General features: G+C 34.5%; 2 protein-coding genes across 4 annotated transcripts; both read left to right on the top strand.

Annotated features, from left to right (window-relative positions):
- Positions 1 to 683: 683 nt before the first annotated feature.
- Moca-cyp (nuclear cyclophilin protein Moca-cyp) lies at positions 684 to 4,357 on the top strand. Of its 3 annotated transcripts, none has more exons than XM_072009427.1 (9): positions 684 to 817; positions 1,098 to 1,401; positions 1,480 to 1,567; positions 2,319 to 2,348; positions 2,429 to 2,574; positions 2,653 to 2,746; positions 2,828 to 3,080; positions 3,218 to 3,313; positions 3,377 to 4,357. In XM_072009427.1, exons 2-9 carry the CDS (start codon positions 1,119 to 1,121, stop codon positions 4,082 to 4,084), a joined length of 1,698 nt encoding a protein of 565 aa, XP_071865528.1. In that variant the 5' UTR covers positions 684 to 817; positions 1,098 to 1,118; the 3' UTR covers positions 4,085 to 4,357. The 3 variants fall into 3 exon arrangements, with proteins under 3 accessions (XP_071865528.1, XP_071865526.1, XP_071865529.1); XM_072009425.1 differs by having other exon boundaries at positions 786 to 921; XM_072009428.1 differs by lacking the exons at positions 684 to 817; positions 1,098 to 1,401 and having other exon boundaries at positions 1,474 to 1,567; positions 2,215 to 2,348.
- Positions 4,358 to 4,959: 602 nt separating this feature from the next.
- LOC139989757 (maternal embryonic leucine zipper kinase) lies at positions 4,960 to 8,572 on the top strand. Its single transcript, XM_072008310.1, has 13 exons — positions 4,960 to 5,197; positions 5,284 to 5,434; positions 5,533 to 5,642; positions 5,714 to 5,867; positions 5,939 to 6,045; positions 6,107 to 6,274; positions 6,351 to 6,545; positions 6,620 to 6,737; positions 6,811 to 6,888; positions 7,380 to 7,452; positions 7,522 to 7,672; positions 7,743 to 7,846; positions 7,907 to 8,572. Exons 1-13 carry the CDS (start codon positions 5,054 to 5,056, stop codon positions 8,172 to 8,174), a joined length of 1,821 nt encoding a protein of 606 aa, XP_071864411.1. The 5' UTR covers positions 4,960 to 5,053; the 3' UTR covers positions 8,175 to 8,572.
- Positions 8,573 to 17,477: the final 8,905 nt, after the last annotated feature.

Below are 17,477 nucleotides of genomic sequence, written 5' to 3'. Positions count from 1 at the left end.
TAACAACTTCTGTAAAGTACAATATTTACAAGCTTGTTAGCATTATAGGTCCATTTGGTTGAATACTGCACTGTTGATCTTCCTAGTGAAACAATTATTCATAGTATTATGGTATTCGTCACTCGTTATACATCACTTTTCATTTTCATCACCAACACTTACTATTGTGCGTGTGAACAAGCTGGTTGTGTGATTTTCTCGTCTTTCCCTAGCTTATCATTACGAATCAGTTGATTAATTTTATCAGTCTTGTTAAAGGATTTAGATGGTATCAAAAATCACTTTATCATTCATACGTCATTTCTATTCAAATCAATCGGTTTAGCAATAAGGAAATGCAAATACATACTTAAAGATTTTAATACGTTATCTGGTTATAAATGTTTTGAATATCGTTTAGAAATTTACCTGATGAAAATTAATGATAATATTAAAAACGACCTATTATCGCCCAGTTTTCGTTTTACTTAAGATAAAGGATTTCATCTGAAGATAGATTTCATGACAGATTTCAGTAGATTTCCTAAAATTAAAATTTTCTTAATAACAACACATTGCCTATACAAAATTCGGCGATAAATCAATCGTGTGCTGACATAGGGGAAAAAATACTAGTACGTTTTGTTGGCAACCGTGAGTACGTAATATATTGACAATATTCCCTTGATTTCAACAATATGGCATCGGGTGATCGGGTTTATAAGTAATTACATCCGTGCTTACGTTGATCGAATGTTGATATTATCGTATTCCTATAATAACGTTGTGCTAACGTATAAAAAAATGATTGACATACTACGTAGATTTTAATAAATAGGTAGTGTACTAAGTATCAGAAGTAATTGCGCAAAGCGATTCTAACCTTTTTCCGGAACTTTCGGTTTCTGAATTTCATCAGTGTTTTTATTTTTCAACATCACGGTAACAATCTATTTTTCCCATAAATATATTTAAACGTTATATTATTGTGAATCACTTCCAAATTTGATTAACACATTTTTAAAAAAACATTTGTAATCTTCCAATGAATTAATAACTTTTATTATGTTTTGTATAATATTTATAACAAGCATGGATTTTTTCTTTTACATTTTCAGGAGTATACAAAAGAAGAAACCATGGTTAATGTTAATCCCAGAGTGTTCTTTGATATAGAGGTGGGCGGTCTCCCAATGGGTCGAGTGGTATTTGAACTCTTTGCAGACATTTGTCCGATGACATGTGAAAATTTTCGTGCCCTATGTACTGGAGAGAAAGGACTTGGAAAAACAACTGGCAAACAATTGCATTATAAAGGAATTGTTTTTCATAGAGTAGTTAAAGATTTTATGATTCAAGGTGGTGATTTTTCAGTAGGTAATGGAACTGGAGGAGAGTCGATTTATGGTGGAACATTTGCAGGTATATTTACATAAACAGATATATTTTAGCTATTATAATTAAAAATAAATATGATTTATTTATAATAATATTTTTCAGATGAAAATTTTGTTATAAGACATAATAAATCATTTTTATTATCTATGGCAAATCGTGGTAGAGACACAAATGGTTCACAATTTTTTATGTGAGTATTTATGAAAAAATAAGTATTTACAAACTTTAATAAAATAATATAAAAATGTATTTCTTAAATAGCATAAAATAATTGATTAGATTTATAATAAAAGAAAAGTGTAGGATGGTGTAATATATGTCTTTAAAAGTTATAAGATATTAATGCATTATATTGTTTTACTAAACATTTATTTTGCATGTACTATTAACAAAAATGATCAGCTTAAAGGTTAATACTTATACTTGCAAAGAGAACTTTCATTTGTGTATGAATTTTATTTTTTAATATTTCTACTGGCTTAAAATTATGTTTCTCTGCTGACAGATGTATACTTTGTCAACCTCAAAGGTAAAGGTAATAGGAATTTAATATACATTTATTTTCATATCTCAACATTTTTCCATGCTAATATATTTTCAAATATATCCCAACTAAATAACAGGTGATATAATTAAATAAAAGGATAATTGGGTTTGTTAATTTTAGCAAAGAATTTGATTATCTTCTATCAGCTCTTGATGTTAATCATGTCATTGTAAAGTTGTTTGGTATTTAATAAATTATATGAAACACTTAATTTTTCCGGTGAATATTGAAAAGTATAGAAGTAAGAATATCTTTGAAGGAATGAATAACTTAGCTATATTTCTGTGTAGTCGTGAGGGAAGGGTCTGCACACCACTACTACAACACAATGACCAATGAAAGCTGGCTCTTTCTGTTCATCTCTCATCCCCTTAATCATATTTTGTTGTTGTAGTACAACACAACCAGCGCCTCACCTCGACAAGTAAGTAACAATAAATAATGTTTTGATTATTAAAAAGGTTCTTAAACACTGCTTTCAATATTTAAACGTTAAATTTCTAGTGTCCATGTGGTTTTTGGAGAAGTAGTATCGGGCCAGGAAATTGTTACACATATTGAGGGACTTCCAGTAGACCGCATGTCTCGTCCGTTACAAGATGCGAAGGTTGTAAATTGTGGAGAACTTGTATTGAAAGTCAAAAATAAAAGTATGTTTCAGTTGCTATAAATTGTTATATTAATAGAATTAATGAGATAGTTAAAATTAACTATATCTATGTGTACAGCAAAGAAACGTGAAACAAAGGATAGCAGTTCGTCTGATTCTGATTCTGATTCATATGCGGAGAAACCTAAGAAGAAGAAAAAGGCGAAGAAAAAGTAAAGTGCATTCAAGCCCTATAATTAAATAATTATATATATATAATTAAATAAATATTAAGAATATTGTTTATGTTACAGTAAAAAAAGAGCAAAATCAGAAGATGGTGAAATTCATGATTCAAATGAAGATGACCTTGGACAACCTCATCCTCTTGTTTCGGTTACAAAAATCGATCCTGATGAAATTCCTGAAGTACCAGCAAATAAATTTTTATATAGAGCAGGACCTACCAATAATGCAAATCAAAAAGAATTTAGACAACACTACGGGAGAGACCGGGTACGATCACATAGAAAAACTGGTCGCATTTTTAAAGGAAGAGGAATATTTGTAAGTATTTGTATGCAAAATACAACATATGGTATGTATAAATTTTGTGAATGAATTTCATTATGATAAACCACTTCTTGCTTTTAGAACTTTTTAAAGTTAAAGTAAAGTAAATGAATAAATAAATATATTTTTAGCGATATCATACGCCTTCACGTAGCCGTTCAAGAAGTGTCACACCACCTCATTGGAAACAAGCTCAAAATCGTACCATTAAGTTACATGAATTTCAGGTATGTGTAGTATATTTAATTAAATCATAATTACATTTTTGTATATTCTAATTTATATTACAGAAATTAGAGAAAGAACGCTTAAAGAAAGAGGAGGAATTAAAGAAACGCGAGGCCGATAGAATTAAAAAATTTACTGAAAATCCTGATGAAGATAACCAAGTAGTGGACAAATTTGATGTCGAAGCACATATATCTGAAGAATTAGAAAATAAAGAAAATGACCAGTCAGATGAAAAAAAGAGTGCCAGTAAAAACGCGGACCAGGATCAAGATAACTTAAATGCTAGTATAGATGTTAACGACGCTATTACAAAAGACAAAGTAGATGAGAAACATAAAAATGAAAAGATAATTAAACGCGACTTACATCGATCGTACGGTGATAGATCGTCACGGCGAGAATCGCGCGATAGAAGCAAAAGGCGTGGAAGTGGTCGGTCCAGATCGCGAGATCGACGAAGATCTCGAGATAGAGATTATGACCGTAGAAATAGTCGTGACAGAAGAAATAGAAGAAACTATTATCCTCGAAGACGAGATTCATATAGGATTAACAGGCCTGGCAGAGATAATTATAGATATTACGATAGACGTAATGATTATAGAAGAACAAACAATTCTAATTCTAACTACGATACGGATATGAATTCATCCCGTTATGATAAAAATCGAAGAAAAAGTGATAATACCTCAGACTCTAACAATCAACCAAAATTTAAACGCCGCTCACGTTCAACTAGTTCTAGTAGTCAGCACTCCAAAGACTAAATTCAATATTTCTTTATTACTTTGACTGCATAATACAGACAAAAATATAATTTATGAAGCGAATTTCAATTATGTTCAAATTTTTTGTTAGAATTTGTTTCATTATAGGATCTATGAATTTATGTATAGGAGACACTGTCTTAAATTTGTAATAATTAAATCATAATATTGGTTATGGTGTTTAAATGTAAATTTTAATTTTCTCATAATTAGAATAATTAGTATAATTTTTGTACTTCTCCGAAGATGAATACAATGTGTTGAAAGCTATAATTGTTTGATTCTTTACTTCTATATGTATTTCAAACGAATATAAAGATGAAATATTTAATATCAAGTACATCTTCTATTTATATAGCATCATATTGTAAATTAAAAATACTTTTGTAGTTAGTGTTTAATATATACTTATAAGTTAAATTTGAGAATGTTTTTTACAAATGAATATCCTATGCATTTTCAATATTTTTTGTATGTAATCTTAGAAAATATCTAATCTTACAAATGGAAGTACATATATTTTACTTGGTAAAGCTATTTTTAGCAAGTTACGAAATTTAGATAAAATGACGAAAATATAAATAATTATTGAACAATTATTATTGCCATTTGCATATGATTTAAACGAATATGTTAATATATTGTATAATCATTATTCAAAATAAAGAAGAGGTATTCTATGTTTAAAAGATTATTCTTAATTTATCACTGTTATCACTAATTCAGTTGCCAATACAAATTATGTATATATGAAATAAAAGTCTCCAACGTAATGTATAAGACATCCCTACAAATTTCTAACTATACTTTTATATTGGTACTATTAATACTCTGAAGGTAGCTTTATATGTTGGTACGTTTTGATTGGCTTTCAAATCTTGTTTACGTTAAAATTTGTGAGTTCAAAAGTGATGTGATTGACAGCGAATAATTAGTACTCATCAGTGAACTTTTCATAAACTTATTAAGATGGTACGATATGCTGCACTTAAAGGCTTGTACGATTTGGAAAAGACCATCGGTAGCGGAGGTTTTGCTAAAGTTAAACTTGCCACGCATATTGCAACCGGCGAAAAAGTTGCTATCAAAATAATGGACAAAACATCATTGGGTGTAAGTGACTTTTAAAATAGTATACATTTATGAAAAGTGCAATAATAAAGTCTAATGAAGTTGCAATAAATCTTTTATATGCTTAGGACGACTTGCCAAGGGTTAAACTAGAAGTCCAGGCATTAAAAACTTTATTACATCAACACATTTGTCGATTGTATCAAGTTATAGAGACAGAAAGTCATTATTTTATGATAATAGAATACTGTTCAGGAGGAGAATTATTTGATCATATTGGTAATATTATATATTAATTTAACTTTTTACTTCTTTATCACTTTGTTACCTAAAATTAATAGTATCATAAAAAATTATAATTTTGTTTTTATTTACAGTTGAAAAAAATAGGCTTTCTGAAACAGAATCGAGAAAATTTTTTCGTCAAATTGTATCTGCAGTAGCGTATTTGCATAGTTTAGGATATGCTCATCGTGACTTGAAACCAGTAAGTTATACTCCTTTTTTTTTATTATAATTCAATATCGGTATAAATGGCAAACATTATTATGTATCCAGGAGAATGTCTTGTTAGATAGAGAAGAGAATTTAAAGCTCATAGATTTTGGATTATGTGCAAAACCAAAAAATGGGATTAATTCACATTTACAAACATCCTGTGGCTCTCCAACGTATGCAGCACCAGAACTTATATTAGGAAAGAAATATTTAGGTACCACTTTATTATTCAAGCTTTAATTTGACAATGTTATATTGAAAATGAAGTTAATGTTTGCTTTATAGGTTCAGAAGTAGATATATGGAGTATGGGAGTTCTTCTTTATGCACTACTTTGTGGCTTTTTGCCTTTTGATGATAACAGTATAGAGAGTTTATACAGGAAGATCCTTGTAAGACTTTTCAGTTTTCATTAACATTGCAGAAAAAGTGATTGATAATAAATAATTTTAGAGTGGTAAATATGACGAACCATGCTGGTTATCAAACAGTAGTAGGAGATTGATACGAGCAATGCTACAAACAGATCCAAAAAAAAGAATTACTATTCAAGAACTGTGCAATCACCCATGGGTTACAGCAGGATTTCTTAATCCCGTTTCATTTGTTCATAAAACTAATGTATATATTTTTACAGTAAAATAATGTACCTGTATGTAATATTAATTTTAATTTCAATAAGCAAATACATTTGTAGTTTGAAAAAGATGATGATGCACTAAGTACTATGTCTGCAATATGCGGTGAACATCCTTCAGATATATGGAGAAAACTTATGAAAAGTGATAGAACTGATTATAAAACTGCAACATATCTCTTACTTTTGGATAGAAAACTTCGTGGATTATCACTTCGAATATCATCTTCTGCAAAATCTCATCTTAAATCTGAGGTAACGTATTGTGGTTTAAATATATCTTTAAAAGTTAGCAAGAATTGCCTCATGTTTTTTTTTATCATTTGTAGCGTGAGGAAGAAAGTAATGGTATTATAACTAAACTTGATTGCTCTCCAAGAAGCAAATCTGTTAGATCACCAGTAACAGATACTATTTTCAAAAGTTTGCCAAAAACGCCAGAGACTAGTAAGATACGTTTGTTTTGGTATGTTTCAGATTGATATATTATGTAAGTGTTATTGTATTGTTTTTTATATAGCTAACGATTTCATGGAACCACATTTGCCTGGTAGAAAACGACTTCGAAGTAAGGAAGGAGATGATGTATATTCTCCTGGTATGTTTTATAAAATTACATTTATTTTTTCATTACCGATACATTTTTTATTCTGAACTCCTATTTATTACGAAAAATTTGATTTATAATATCCATCTCTTTCCATTAAAGAACTTTCAGAAGTTTTTGTGTTTTATTATAGCCATATTGCCCAGTTTTATATGTTTTCTAAAGTTTACTTCTAATTAGGTGATGCTAGCCACCTAATTAGAAACTTTAATTAAAGTTTCCAAGTGCCATAAATTGCTGTAGTTGTGTGAAAAGCAGATAATTAGAGGAGAGCAACGACTTGTGAACAAACACAATTTGGAGTTACAAATAGCTATATGTAAGAACTCTTTATCCCATTCCTTTCTACAAGATATAATACCTTCTTTATTATTCCTTATTTCTTTTCTTCGGTTCCTCCCAATTTCTAATTATCCATGCTTTTTATATGATTCAAATTTTTCGTGCAACTTATATAACGATTAATAAAAAATTGATTACAGTTCCAGCAAAGAGAATTGCAGAAAAAGATAGGCTTCTTTCTACTCCTACTAATACTCCAGTGTTGGACTCAAGGTATTTGTGTCATAGTAATTATAACAGCAAAGTAATAATTAAGGAAAATATTGAGAAAAAAATATTTAGAGGGTCACAGTCGTCTACACCGGGAAGTGCAAGAAAAGTAATAATGGGCTTGGAACGTGGTTTGAATCGTGTACGATGCGTCCTTACGCCAAAGAGACGCGTGAAGAACGAAAGTACTGATCCTGATCAACCTAATGTACTTTCCGGAAAGGTACATACCTAATTCCTTATATAACCAATAATTCTGAATTAAATTTATTATGATAACTTTCTTTCATAAGGGTCTTTGTAATGTATCGTCAACGTCCAGTGATGACCCTAAATACGTTCTTTCACAATTACGTCGTGCTCTTCGTCGTAAAGGAATTATGTGTCATCAAAAAGGGTAATGTCTAAAAATGTTAATAACATTAAATATTTTTACTATAAAAATATTCCCATATAGGTTCATTCTACAAGGAGAAACGGAAGATTGTACAGAAGATTATAAAGACACGATGCGACCATTTTCATCGCGGAATGCTTGTTCTTTCGAATTAGAAGTTTGTTTATTAGAGGGTGTTTCAAATGAGAAATTAGTCGGTATTCGAAGGAAACGTTTAAAGGGTGATGCATGGGTTTATAAACGGGTGTGCGAAGAAGTTCTCGCTCTGGCAGCTGAAGATCTTTCTGCGGAACCAGAAGGTTCGACAGAATCGAAATGTCCTATATAAAGTCTTCCTGATAATCATAACCTTCATAATATAAATATATATTTAAAATAATACATCACGAAAAGTCAATGAGACTATTCGTCTATACTCTGATCTCCACTAATTATGTTAAATAGATTTAAAAAATAAGGCAGATGTAAAGAATATGAACGTTTGTATCTATAATTTCGGCAGATATTGTTTACGGCATCTTTGATAACTACAAGCATATCTGCATTGTACGTGTCTTAGAACATAGTTTCTTCTGAGAAGAAACGGGAGAAATATTACGAAAAATATAAAATCTATAGTAAATATTTCGCCGGTCTTCGAGCGATATAATGAACTTAAAGTCCCAGTGATTATTACAGTCATCAATTGTGTAATATTGTTTATACAGTATAAGAGAATTACAAAGAGATTCTATTTCTTACGATTTTTCATTTAGAACGGTCCAATAGGAATAAAGTAACGTTAAAAGTAACTTTTAAACATTAAGAGTATATCATGTATTATTAACTGTATAAAAATAATCAGACAATAAAAGGGAAAATATATATATTTCTACAAATGAAAACTATTCATATTAATTTAATCAAAGCGGCTGTATAAAATACTAAGAATAAAGCGGCATAGTTCTTGCTAGACCCAAGTTAGCAACACGAACGGCGATTTCATCTTCGATCGTAGCACAAAGAAATGTCTTAAAAGAAAACTACGAACCTCGGCCACTTGCAGGCGGAATATGTAAAGCTCCATTTTGAGTTCACGCCGCAGATATAAAGTATCGCGGCTCGTTTGAACCGCGGCATCCGCACGGGAACTGCTATGGACAGGCAAAGTTATAAAATCACCACAAATCGATCAGCATAAAGTGGAGCCGCGTACACTTTGCTTTATGGCAGTCAAACCGACCTTTTATCTTTGCCCGCTCAATAATCGTCGGTACTTGTTCGTAGGCAGTCTTGCCAAGCTCTATTCCGCCGAGGTTCGATTGGCACGCTCTTTTTTTTTCTCCCTTAAACATCGATCGAAACAAAGCGAGATCCGCAGAAAATCGAGCCGTTCTACCGAAAGAAAGACGTAAACGCGGGAATAAAGGCATTATGATCACGCTTTTGACACTACAAATCGCTGGAACGACAGTACAAGCTTCGAAGGTAGTAAATTCGATATTTATATCGCAGACATTTTTACAGAATTCCATTCATATAATACGTCTAAAATTAATTTTAGATTGATATTACGTAGTTGTCGGCGATCCCATGAAATTCTAACAGAAGATTTAGAAAACCTTGCTCGTAAGTCGCAATATACTGCAGTTACTTTTTCGTTCAGAAACGAGTAATATTTAAAATATCTACATTTTCTTTTCTATTTTCATTCACCTTACAGTATCATCGTAACAAATGCAACAAATTGACCGCATTAGATTGCAAGCATCTTATTGCGGAAATTTTTACGTTTAAATCTACCATTGGAATCCCTACGAATCGCTACGAGATTATTTAATTGATTTTCAGCGGAATCGATCGATTTTTCATCACGAGAAAGTCACGAGTACGGCAGCGGCCTCGATCCTATAGGCTTCGCCAGACGTGTCCCTTCGCGTTGAATAATATCTCGGTGGGGTGCGTGTTTTATGAGTTGTTAGCGATTAATTAAACGGTTTATTTCGCGAAATTAATCAGACGGTACGGAGACAAAAACCGTGGACGGTATAAATGAAGCAACCGCTCGAGACGCGGACCTAAGTCGTCTCTGGGCATAAATTACAATTAACCGTAGCATGCGTGCGCGTTCGCGTGAGCGCACGCACGTGCAACTTACGGTATTAAATTCATCCTGCATTTTATCGGGACGTGGCGAAGAGCATCGCGTTAGAGGAGGAACGCCATCGGTGGTTATATTCGATTCCTCCTGTAAGTTTTTTCGTCTGATCCAATCAAAGATGTTTCCAGGCTAATAATTAAGCTGTCTAACGATTATTACGACGGCATTTGCATATCATACGGTAGCCCTCGAGTAACGTATAATTTCTGAGAAAGGAAAATTTCGAAACGATCGATTTACGATATCGATATTTCGAGCGAATTAGACAAAAAATTAGAAACCAGTCTTTGACAACTGCTCGCGTTATTTCACAGAATATACATGTATACGATCGTTATAAATGGATTCCATTCGTTTGGCCTTTTTTTAACCGGCGGTGAATTAATGACACTGATTGGATAATTGTAAAATAACGTTTCAGTAAGAAATCGTTCTTAGACGTACGAAGAATATTAACTTTTTGAAGGTGAAATTATGTTCGCTGTGTATTAGTTGAAAATTCTATTTTCGTGATGTCATGTAACTAGGCGAGTCTGATGTATTTCATTTTCCGTCATAAATATAACGGTAAATGATTTCTCGCAAGAAGATGGTTCCTGATAAATGGAAATAATGAAGCAACAATGTGTGTTCTATCTTTTTCTAAAATTCAGTGATTTCTTAAGGAATTAAACTTTAGATTTTGAAAATAATGTTTAATATATACCATCCGTTCGAACAGCCAATTATTGTTCACCGCTTTTATTTTTTAATTATTTATTCTTATTTCTAATGAATTCTATTGTCCAATTAATTCTCCAATGTATGGAACTGGTTTTACCATCTTCCAACAAGAAAATAAAAAATAGAAACTTAGATCTCCTAATCAGAATATCAATATTTCTTCGACGACGTCGTTCATACCGCGTCTACAGGCTATTACAAATTATAATATAAACTGGACGCACGCAAATAAATATCACCGTTTTCTTATCTGTCCGTCGAATTACTTCACGTTCGATCGTTACGGTTGTTCGCAGGGAAAAGAAGGACGCGAGTCAGGCAGTCTGTAGTTGATGGACGTGCGTTATTCACCACGTGCCCTTCGTTCTCGCCAATGGATCGGGTGTCGTACACCGGCTCGTACCAATTACCGTCTGGCCGCCGGTTAATTAAGGATTGGGGCAATGAGGCCCAGCGATGCAGTTTCCGTGATAATGATTATCTGCGACGGTAATTGAGCGAGCTGTTACGCCAGCAAACCGAGACACCATAGAACATCGAGAATAAAGAAGCAGAAAACCTCTGATATCTTGTTTTTGGAAGATCCTGAAGAAGAAAACTTCGAAGTTTTTTTCTTTTTAGTTTGAATATAAGGACGGTCCAAAATAACTGAAAAAAATATATAGAAATGTAAAAATGATTCTATATTTGTTATAAATAATTTATATATATATTGGAATAAATATACTTTTATATTTGAGATATATAATCATTTGATATTTTCCCTTTAACGTTGTCCGTTTTGTAATCCAAATTCACTTGACCCCCAAACATATGGAGAATATCCAGGCGAAGAAAGATAAAAAGGATTCTACGTTGATCTTCTGTTTTACATTACTGAACTCTCTAATACTTTGGTACTTTAGTACTTTCTTCGATGCTTCCAGTGATAATTCAAAGCCAACAATATTATGCGTATTTCGATGAATATTTGTTTCGCTTTAACAAGTCTTCGTCTAAAGATTTCCCTAAAGCATTTAAATTCCAAGTTACATTCTCTTTTAGCCTTTTGTTCTCTTCTACGTAGCGAGTACTAATTCCAAGTTGGTGTATCGTCAAATTAAATCCTCTTATTTATAATTCACCTTTGTAACAGCCTAGACTAATCGCCTTTTCTTTATCTGAATACGTATGTTCCTGAAGCAGGAGAGTTAGGTGAGTAATTCTAGCAGGAAAGAGGGGAACCTCGTGGATAGCCGCGAAGCGAGCCTGCAGGCAAAACGACTGGACGAGATCGGCGTGGATGTGTGCGGACACGAACAGGTACGTTCATAGACGAAGAAAAGGTAAGGGTGGCACGCGCGGCCCGCTTCTATCGCTTCCGGGCATCAGCGTGCTCGCGAGCCGCGGCTAATTGCTCTTTAATGCAAGCGAGCGAGCGAGCGAGCGAGCGCGTTGCTTTTCTTAGACGCCGAGGGAAACTGACCGCCGTCCTAGACGGCTGTAAGAAGCAGAATATGCGAGATTTATGCCGGCCCCCGGACTTTTCGTTACGCTTTGTTTGGAACATGGTTCTAGTTTTGAGAAAACTCTCGGTGCCTCTCTTCCTTCTTTTTAATTGCGACGGATAACTGTGCCTCTGATATCGATCTACAGCTGAATACTTAGATTACAATATCGCTAATAACCGAGGAATACGCGTAGATATTGAGAAATATCGTAGAAAGTTTCTCGTTTCAATTTTAATCCTGTATTCGTCACGATGTTGAGTAATGGTATAGAAGTTTTTTCAGAAATATTTCAATCTTGTTACGTTGATGATTTGCAGAATTTTATCAATTCCTATCCCCACTCAGTTTAGCACTGTTGTAAATTCTTTTATATCTAAGTACACGTTGACCATGTGCGCTGACCCTCCGATTCTCATAAGCACCAACAGGTGCTCCCTTTTATTCGTTTGACAGCATAACCAAATCGTTGGCTTATGGGTTTTAATATGCACGTTAATGACTTTATTTTAATATCAATTTCAGTGTGTTAATTTATAGTAGCGTTGACACGGTCTTTGGTTTCGTTGTTATTCTTTACCACAATAACGAAATGTGGAAAAAAAATATTTCACACGTATTTCCAAACAATTTGTGCTTCGTTCGGTCTCAATTTTCTTTAATGAAAATCAATAACGCAAGACGTATGTATTAACGTATTAGGCGTAAAAATCGTGTCAACAACCACAAAATCTATTCATAAAAATAAAGATCGAGTGATTGGAAAAAATTAATCAAAGATAGCAAACTTCCTTCCGATCAATGATACAGAACAGAGTCCCATCCCCTTCTACGATATGTATAGCGCAGGAGATTCTCGAATAAGTTTTAACAAAATCGTTAATGTTTATTTCCTATAAATAGCTAAAGTTACGTGTTTTTATATCTGGCGAATAAATCCAAGAATTCTCGACGACAAAGAAATAATTATTCTCTGAATCGTATATCGTGAATTCTTTGACACTTGATTACATCGTCAAAAGGTCAACGAATCTTTCTACTATCAAGCCGACTTGAAATCGTGTTCTCCTCGTGTTTCGCTTTACGTCGATTCTTACCGTGGAAAACGTGGTTGGTCGCAGGGACCACATCTGTCGAGGTGGGCTTGTTAACGTGCGCTCGGTTCGCGGTAGAGAATGGACGACAGAAAAGTACATAATACCTGGCCGGGATAGTAAATTTTATAAAATAATACCCTCTATGGGGCTGCATATTCATTTTTCCGGAGGGTCCTCCCCACGGTTCCCGGTGTCCGGCCTGAGTCGTCTACATATGTATGAGCTTCTGCTCGACTCCGTTGGTCACGCCTCGGCGAATCGAGCTTTCTGCCCTTCATTTTTCCTGCCAGCGTTATACCCCGTGTACGCGGCCCGCGACCGAACAAACAACCGAGGCTGACCCGAAAAAAGCCGGGTAAACCGGATGATTAGCACTCCTCGACTTCCTTCCTTCCTTCCGTGTGCAAGCTGCATAACGACGCTCGACTTTGGATGGTTTCAAGCGGTCGTAATTCCTTGCGAATGCACGCCGAAGCTGAAGAAAGCTTTCGGTGCACGTTGCTTCTCGTATCGTTTCACTTTCTTTTTTAGCAGGAATTTTTTATTGCCTCGTCATTGGACTACGGATTTTCTATCTTTGCGAAGAGAACGAAAGAGGTGACATGTATATAGTAATTTGCTTGGCTTAATAAAGATAGTAGAAATTACGAGGAGTGTGCTTCGGATATTTTATATATTTTTCTATATCATACGCATCCCTTGGATTTTTACAATTTTATATTTATTGTAAACGCGAAAAAATCATCGATCAAATTTCTTATGATATTATACGATTAATATAGTATAATACTTGTTATGTCACCCTTATCGTCTGTCTCAATTAATATTAGATAAGAAGAAAAGAAAGAAACAATAGTCCACTCTAATGCAGCAAGAAAATGAAAATCTGCTCATTCACGATTTCGTCATATGGCAGGTGATATGTACTTCGGACATTTTGTATCATATTTGTTTCTTAAAAAAATTTCATTTTCCTAACTGTTTCAGACACGACGTTTTTTTCGTAACACTTATATAATAATATAATTTTCCAGCTCCAACCCTGTAGAATCTTTCACTTTGTTCCGTGTGAAACTTCTCCAATTAAATATACCATTTATGCTCATTCTCACACCATGACGTACTTTTAATACCTTCGCAATCGTTCAAACTAACGTTCGATCGACCTCTCCGTATCCAGCCGTGGCGGGAACGTTGACGAGGGTCTAATTGCGGATCGGTTGGTACACTGGCGTCTTCCTTTCGTTTTCGTGGAGAGTTTGCAGCGGAGGGGCGGCCGCTTCTATAAAATTGTAGCCCCTTATCGTCGCAGAGGAAACGAAACATTAAATCGACTCCGACGGAGGGGGCGGGCTGTTTCGGTGGGTGCGTCCGAGATTTCCTGTGCGGACTCTGGATGCTAGGAAGGATGACTTCCTACCTAGCGTACAGGGCGCGTCCATCGCTGCGCGCTGGCGTCATCGAGCTAGATTTATTCGATACAAGGAGGGAACGCGTAACAAGAATTCTCGCGCTGGCTCATCTTATTCTTGCAACGCACGCGATCCAGCGTTGCTTCTTTCCATTTCGATTTCAACTTCCTGCCATGATTCTTGATTGGACTATCTTTTGATTTAGCACGAAGTACATTGCGCGTACGTTTGTTCGTACGTATGTCCGTTCGTAGGTTTTGCGAAGCTCGTAGATCTCGAACTTCGTAGATATCTATGGAGAAGGAGAGCGATGAAATTATTACAAATACTTTGAGATACTTAATATTTTTGATGGAATGTTTTATGAATAATCAGAGATCTTCCGTTACTTACGATATTCCATGAATCGTTCTGTGATTCTAATTTCTGAATTTTATCTTGTACTTATTGTTGAACAGACATAGAAAAAGAAACATTATTTTTAACCTTCGTATTACTCATTTTTATGAAGCAGAAAATGTTATACAACACGAGCTCTGTATAAATTATACAGAAAGTCTGTATAAATTGGAAACCGAGGAACTGGAGATCTTCAAGTTTACTACTATTCTTTTATTAGTCTCACTTATCTGATGGTAACTTTATAGATAGTACAGATATACCTCATAAAGTATTCTGGAATGCTATCCAATATATTCAATCAGAATACAATCTCAATTTCTCTAATCATAAGTAACTTGAACGCTTGTACCAATCAAATCTGACCAAAATATAGAACATAGATTGTACGAAGTAGATTAACCAGAAGATCAACATCCGCAATCCTCTCAACACATCTAACAGTAGAATCAGACGATCCGTTTCAGACCGCGCCACTAATGCACTCGTACGCACTCGTCGATGACACGTTCCACAACACGTATTTCATATCATCGTCCGCATAACGCGTCCACTGGTCATGACGTCTTACACGCAATTTTTTCTTGCTTTTCTTTTTCTTATTATTATTTTTCCACATAAGCTTGCTCGCAATATCGCGATATCTAAACAAGTTTATCATTAATGCAGCAGTAGCGGCGCATTACTAGGAATTTGTATATAATGGTGCTATGTACATATGTAATGCGCCGGCCCACACATAATGGCGATATCATAAGATACGAACCAATAGCGGCAATTGTATGGAAATATGTATCTATGAATGAAGACACTTTCATTTATGAAACCAGATACTTATGTACCGGACACGGGCGTTGTAACATCCTGCTATTATGTGTCCTTACCTACTGCTCCTCCCTCCTCCACGTCTTTCCTCCTCCGCTTCGCTATCGTCTACCTCGCCTCCTCCCTTCGTCGAGCCACCTTCTGCTACCGTCATACGCTTTTATAGATTGGCGTTCGTTCGATGCTCGAGTTTATGCGCATATCGATGAGCATCGTTGCCTCTTTCCTGTATTAACTTGGATTCTCGCTGAAAAATTCGGATAAATTAGCTGTAACTGTTATCGCGAATCGTTATTTTTCAGTTTACTTATCAGACATGTGGTCATTTGTTATATAAATTGCTGGAGGAGATGGTCAGAAGATTTAATATTACAAGGGTTCGAAAGTAAGTTTGCGAAAAATATTTCCAGAGATTTGTAGGAGACGATAGCCAGGAAGTTTAACTTGAGATCAAGGTACGGAAAGAATCTTAGAAAAGAGAAAAGATTTGCGGAAGAATTCTTAAAATATTTCATTTGATAGAGATTCGAAAAGAAACGTATAAGAAGGGTTTATATTGGAAATATACGGAAGATTTAATTTAATAGAAATTGAGGAAGAAAATATAGAAATAAGCTTTGAAGAATTTCTAAAGGAAGAAGATCGCTGTATAGGAAATTTACATTCGTAAGGATTGGAAAGGAACTTTTTAGAACAGAATTTGAAGGAAACATTTTTGAGGGAAGAAGATCGTTAGAAAATTTATTGCAACGAGATTTCGAAAAGAATCTCGTGAAAGGAACGTAGGAAGGACACTCGAAAAGAAATTGCTAAAAAGCGATTATTATATCCGAGTCCCAGTTCATTCATACATGATGTGGTCAGGAGGTACGAGGATTCCTCCGGTTTGTAGATCGTCAAGCAAGAAGGGACGAGTAAGCAACCCTTCATCGAAGGAGGTGGCAGAGGAGGAAGAAGGCTGGCGAAAGAGGCGAAGCCAGTCAGGGAAGGGAAAGGAAAGAACGAGGCTGAATGCGGTGACTGTGACGCTTTCCGGTCAGGTGCCGCCCTGACGATCCTTCTCCTTCCAACTTCCATTTAGATCCACTCATTCACTTACTTTTACCCTCCTTCCTTTGCCTTCCCCTCGATCTCTTCCTCCTGAATCGTCCTCCTCGTCGTAAGAAGGAAAATAGAGTGCACGCAGAGAAAAACAGGAAGTTAATCCTTTCTAAATCGAGATCGCGAGACGAAAAAGAAAAAAAAAAAAGAGAAGAGAAAAAACAGAAAAGACGATGTTTACAGAGTCAAAGTAATCGATTTTAGAAATTTAAATTTTTCATCGGAATTCTATAAAATTTGCAAATTGCTGCATTTTTGGGTATTCTGATAACTTTTTGTTAAATATTTTTTCGTGTACCCGTCGTTTTGATTCCTTTTATCAACACTGTGTACGTATTAGTGGTCAGTAATATTAGCTGAGCACACTTTAACATTCCTAATCACTCGAAAATCTTGAAACAATGAATTAAATAGCCTCTGTGTTAGATTCAGATTTTATTTCTGATT

The sequence above is a fragment of the Bombus fervidus genome, chromosome 8, assembly GCF_041682495.2.
Source record: "Bombus fervidus isolate BK054 chromosome 8, iyBomFerv1, whole genome shotgun sequence".
In the NCBI taxonomy this organism is placed as follows: Eukaryota; Metazoa; Arthropoda; class Insecta; order Hymenoptera; family Apidae; genus Bombus; species Bombus fervidus.
Note: the sequence above shows the minus strand (reverse complement) of the source record. Positions and strands in the feature narration are given on the sequence as shown.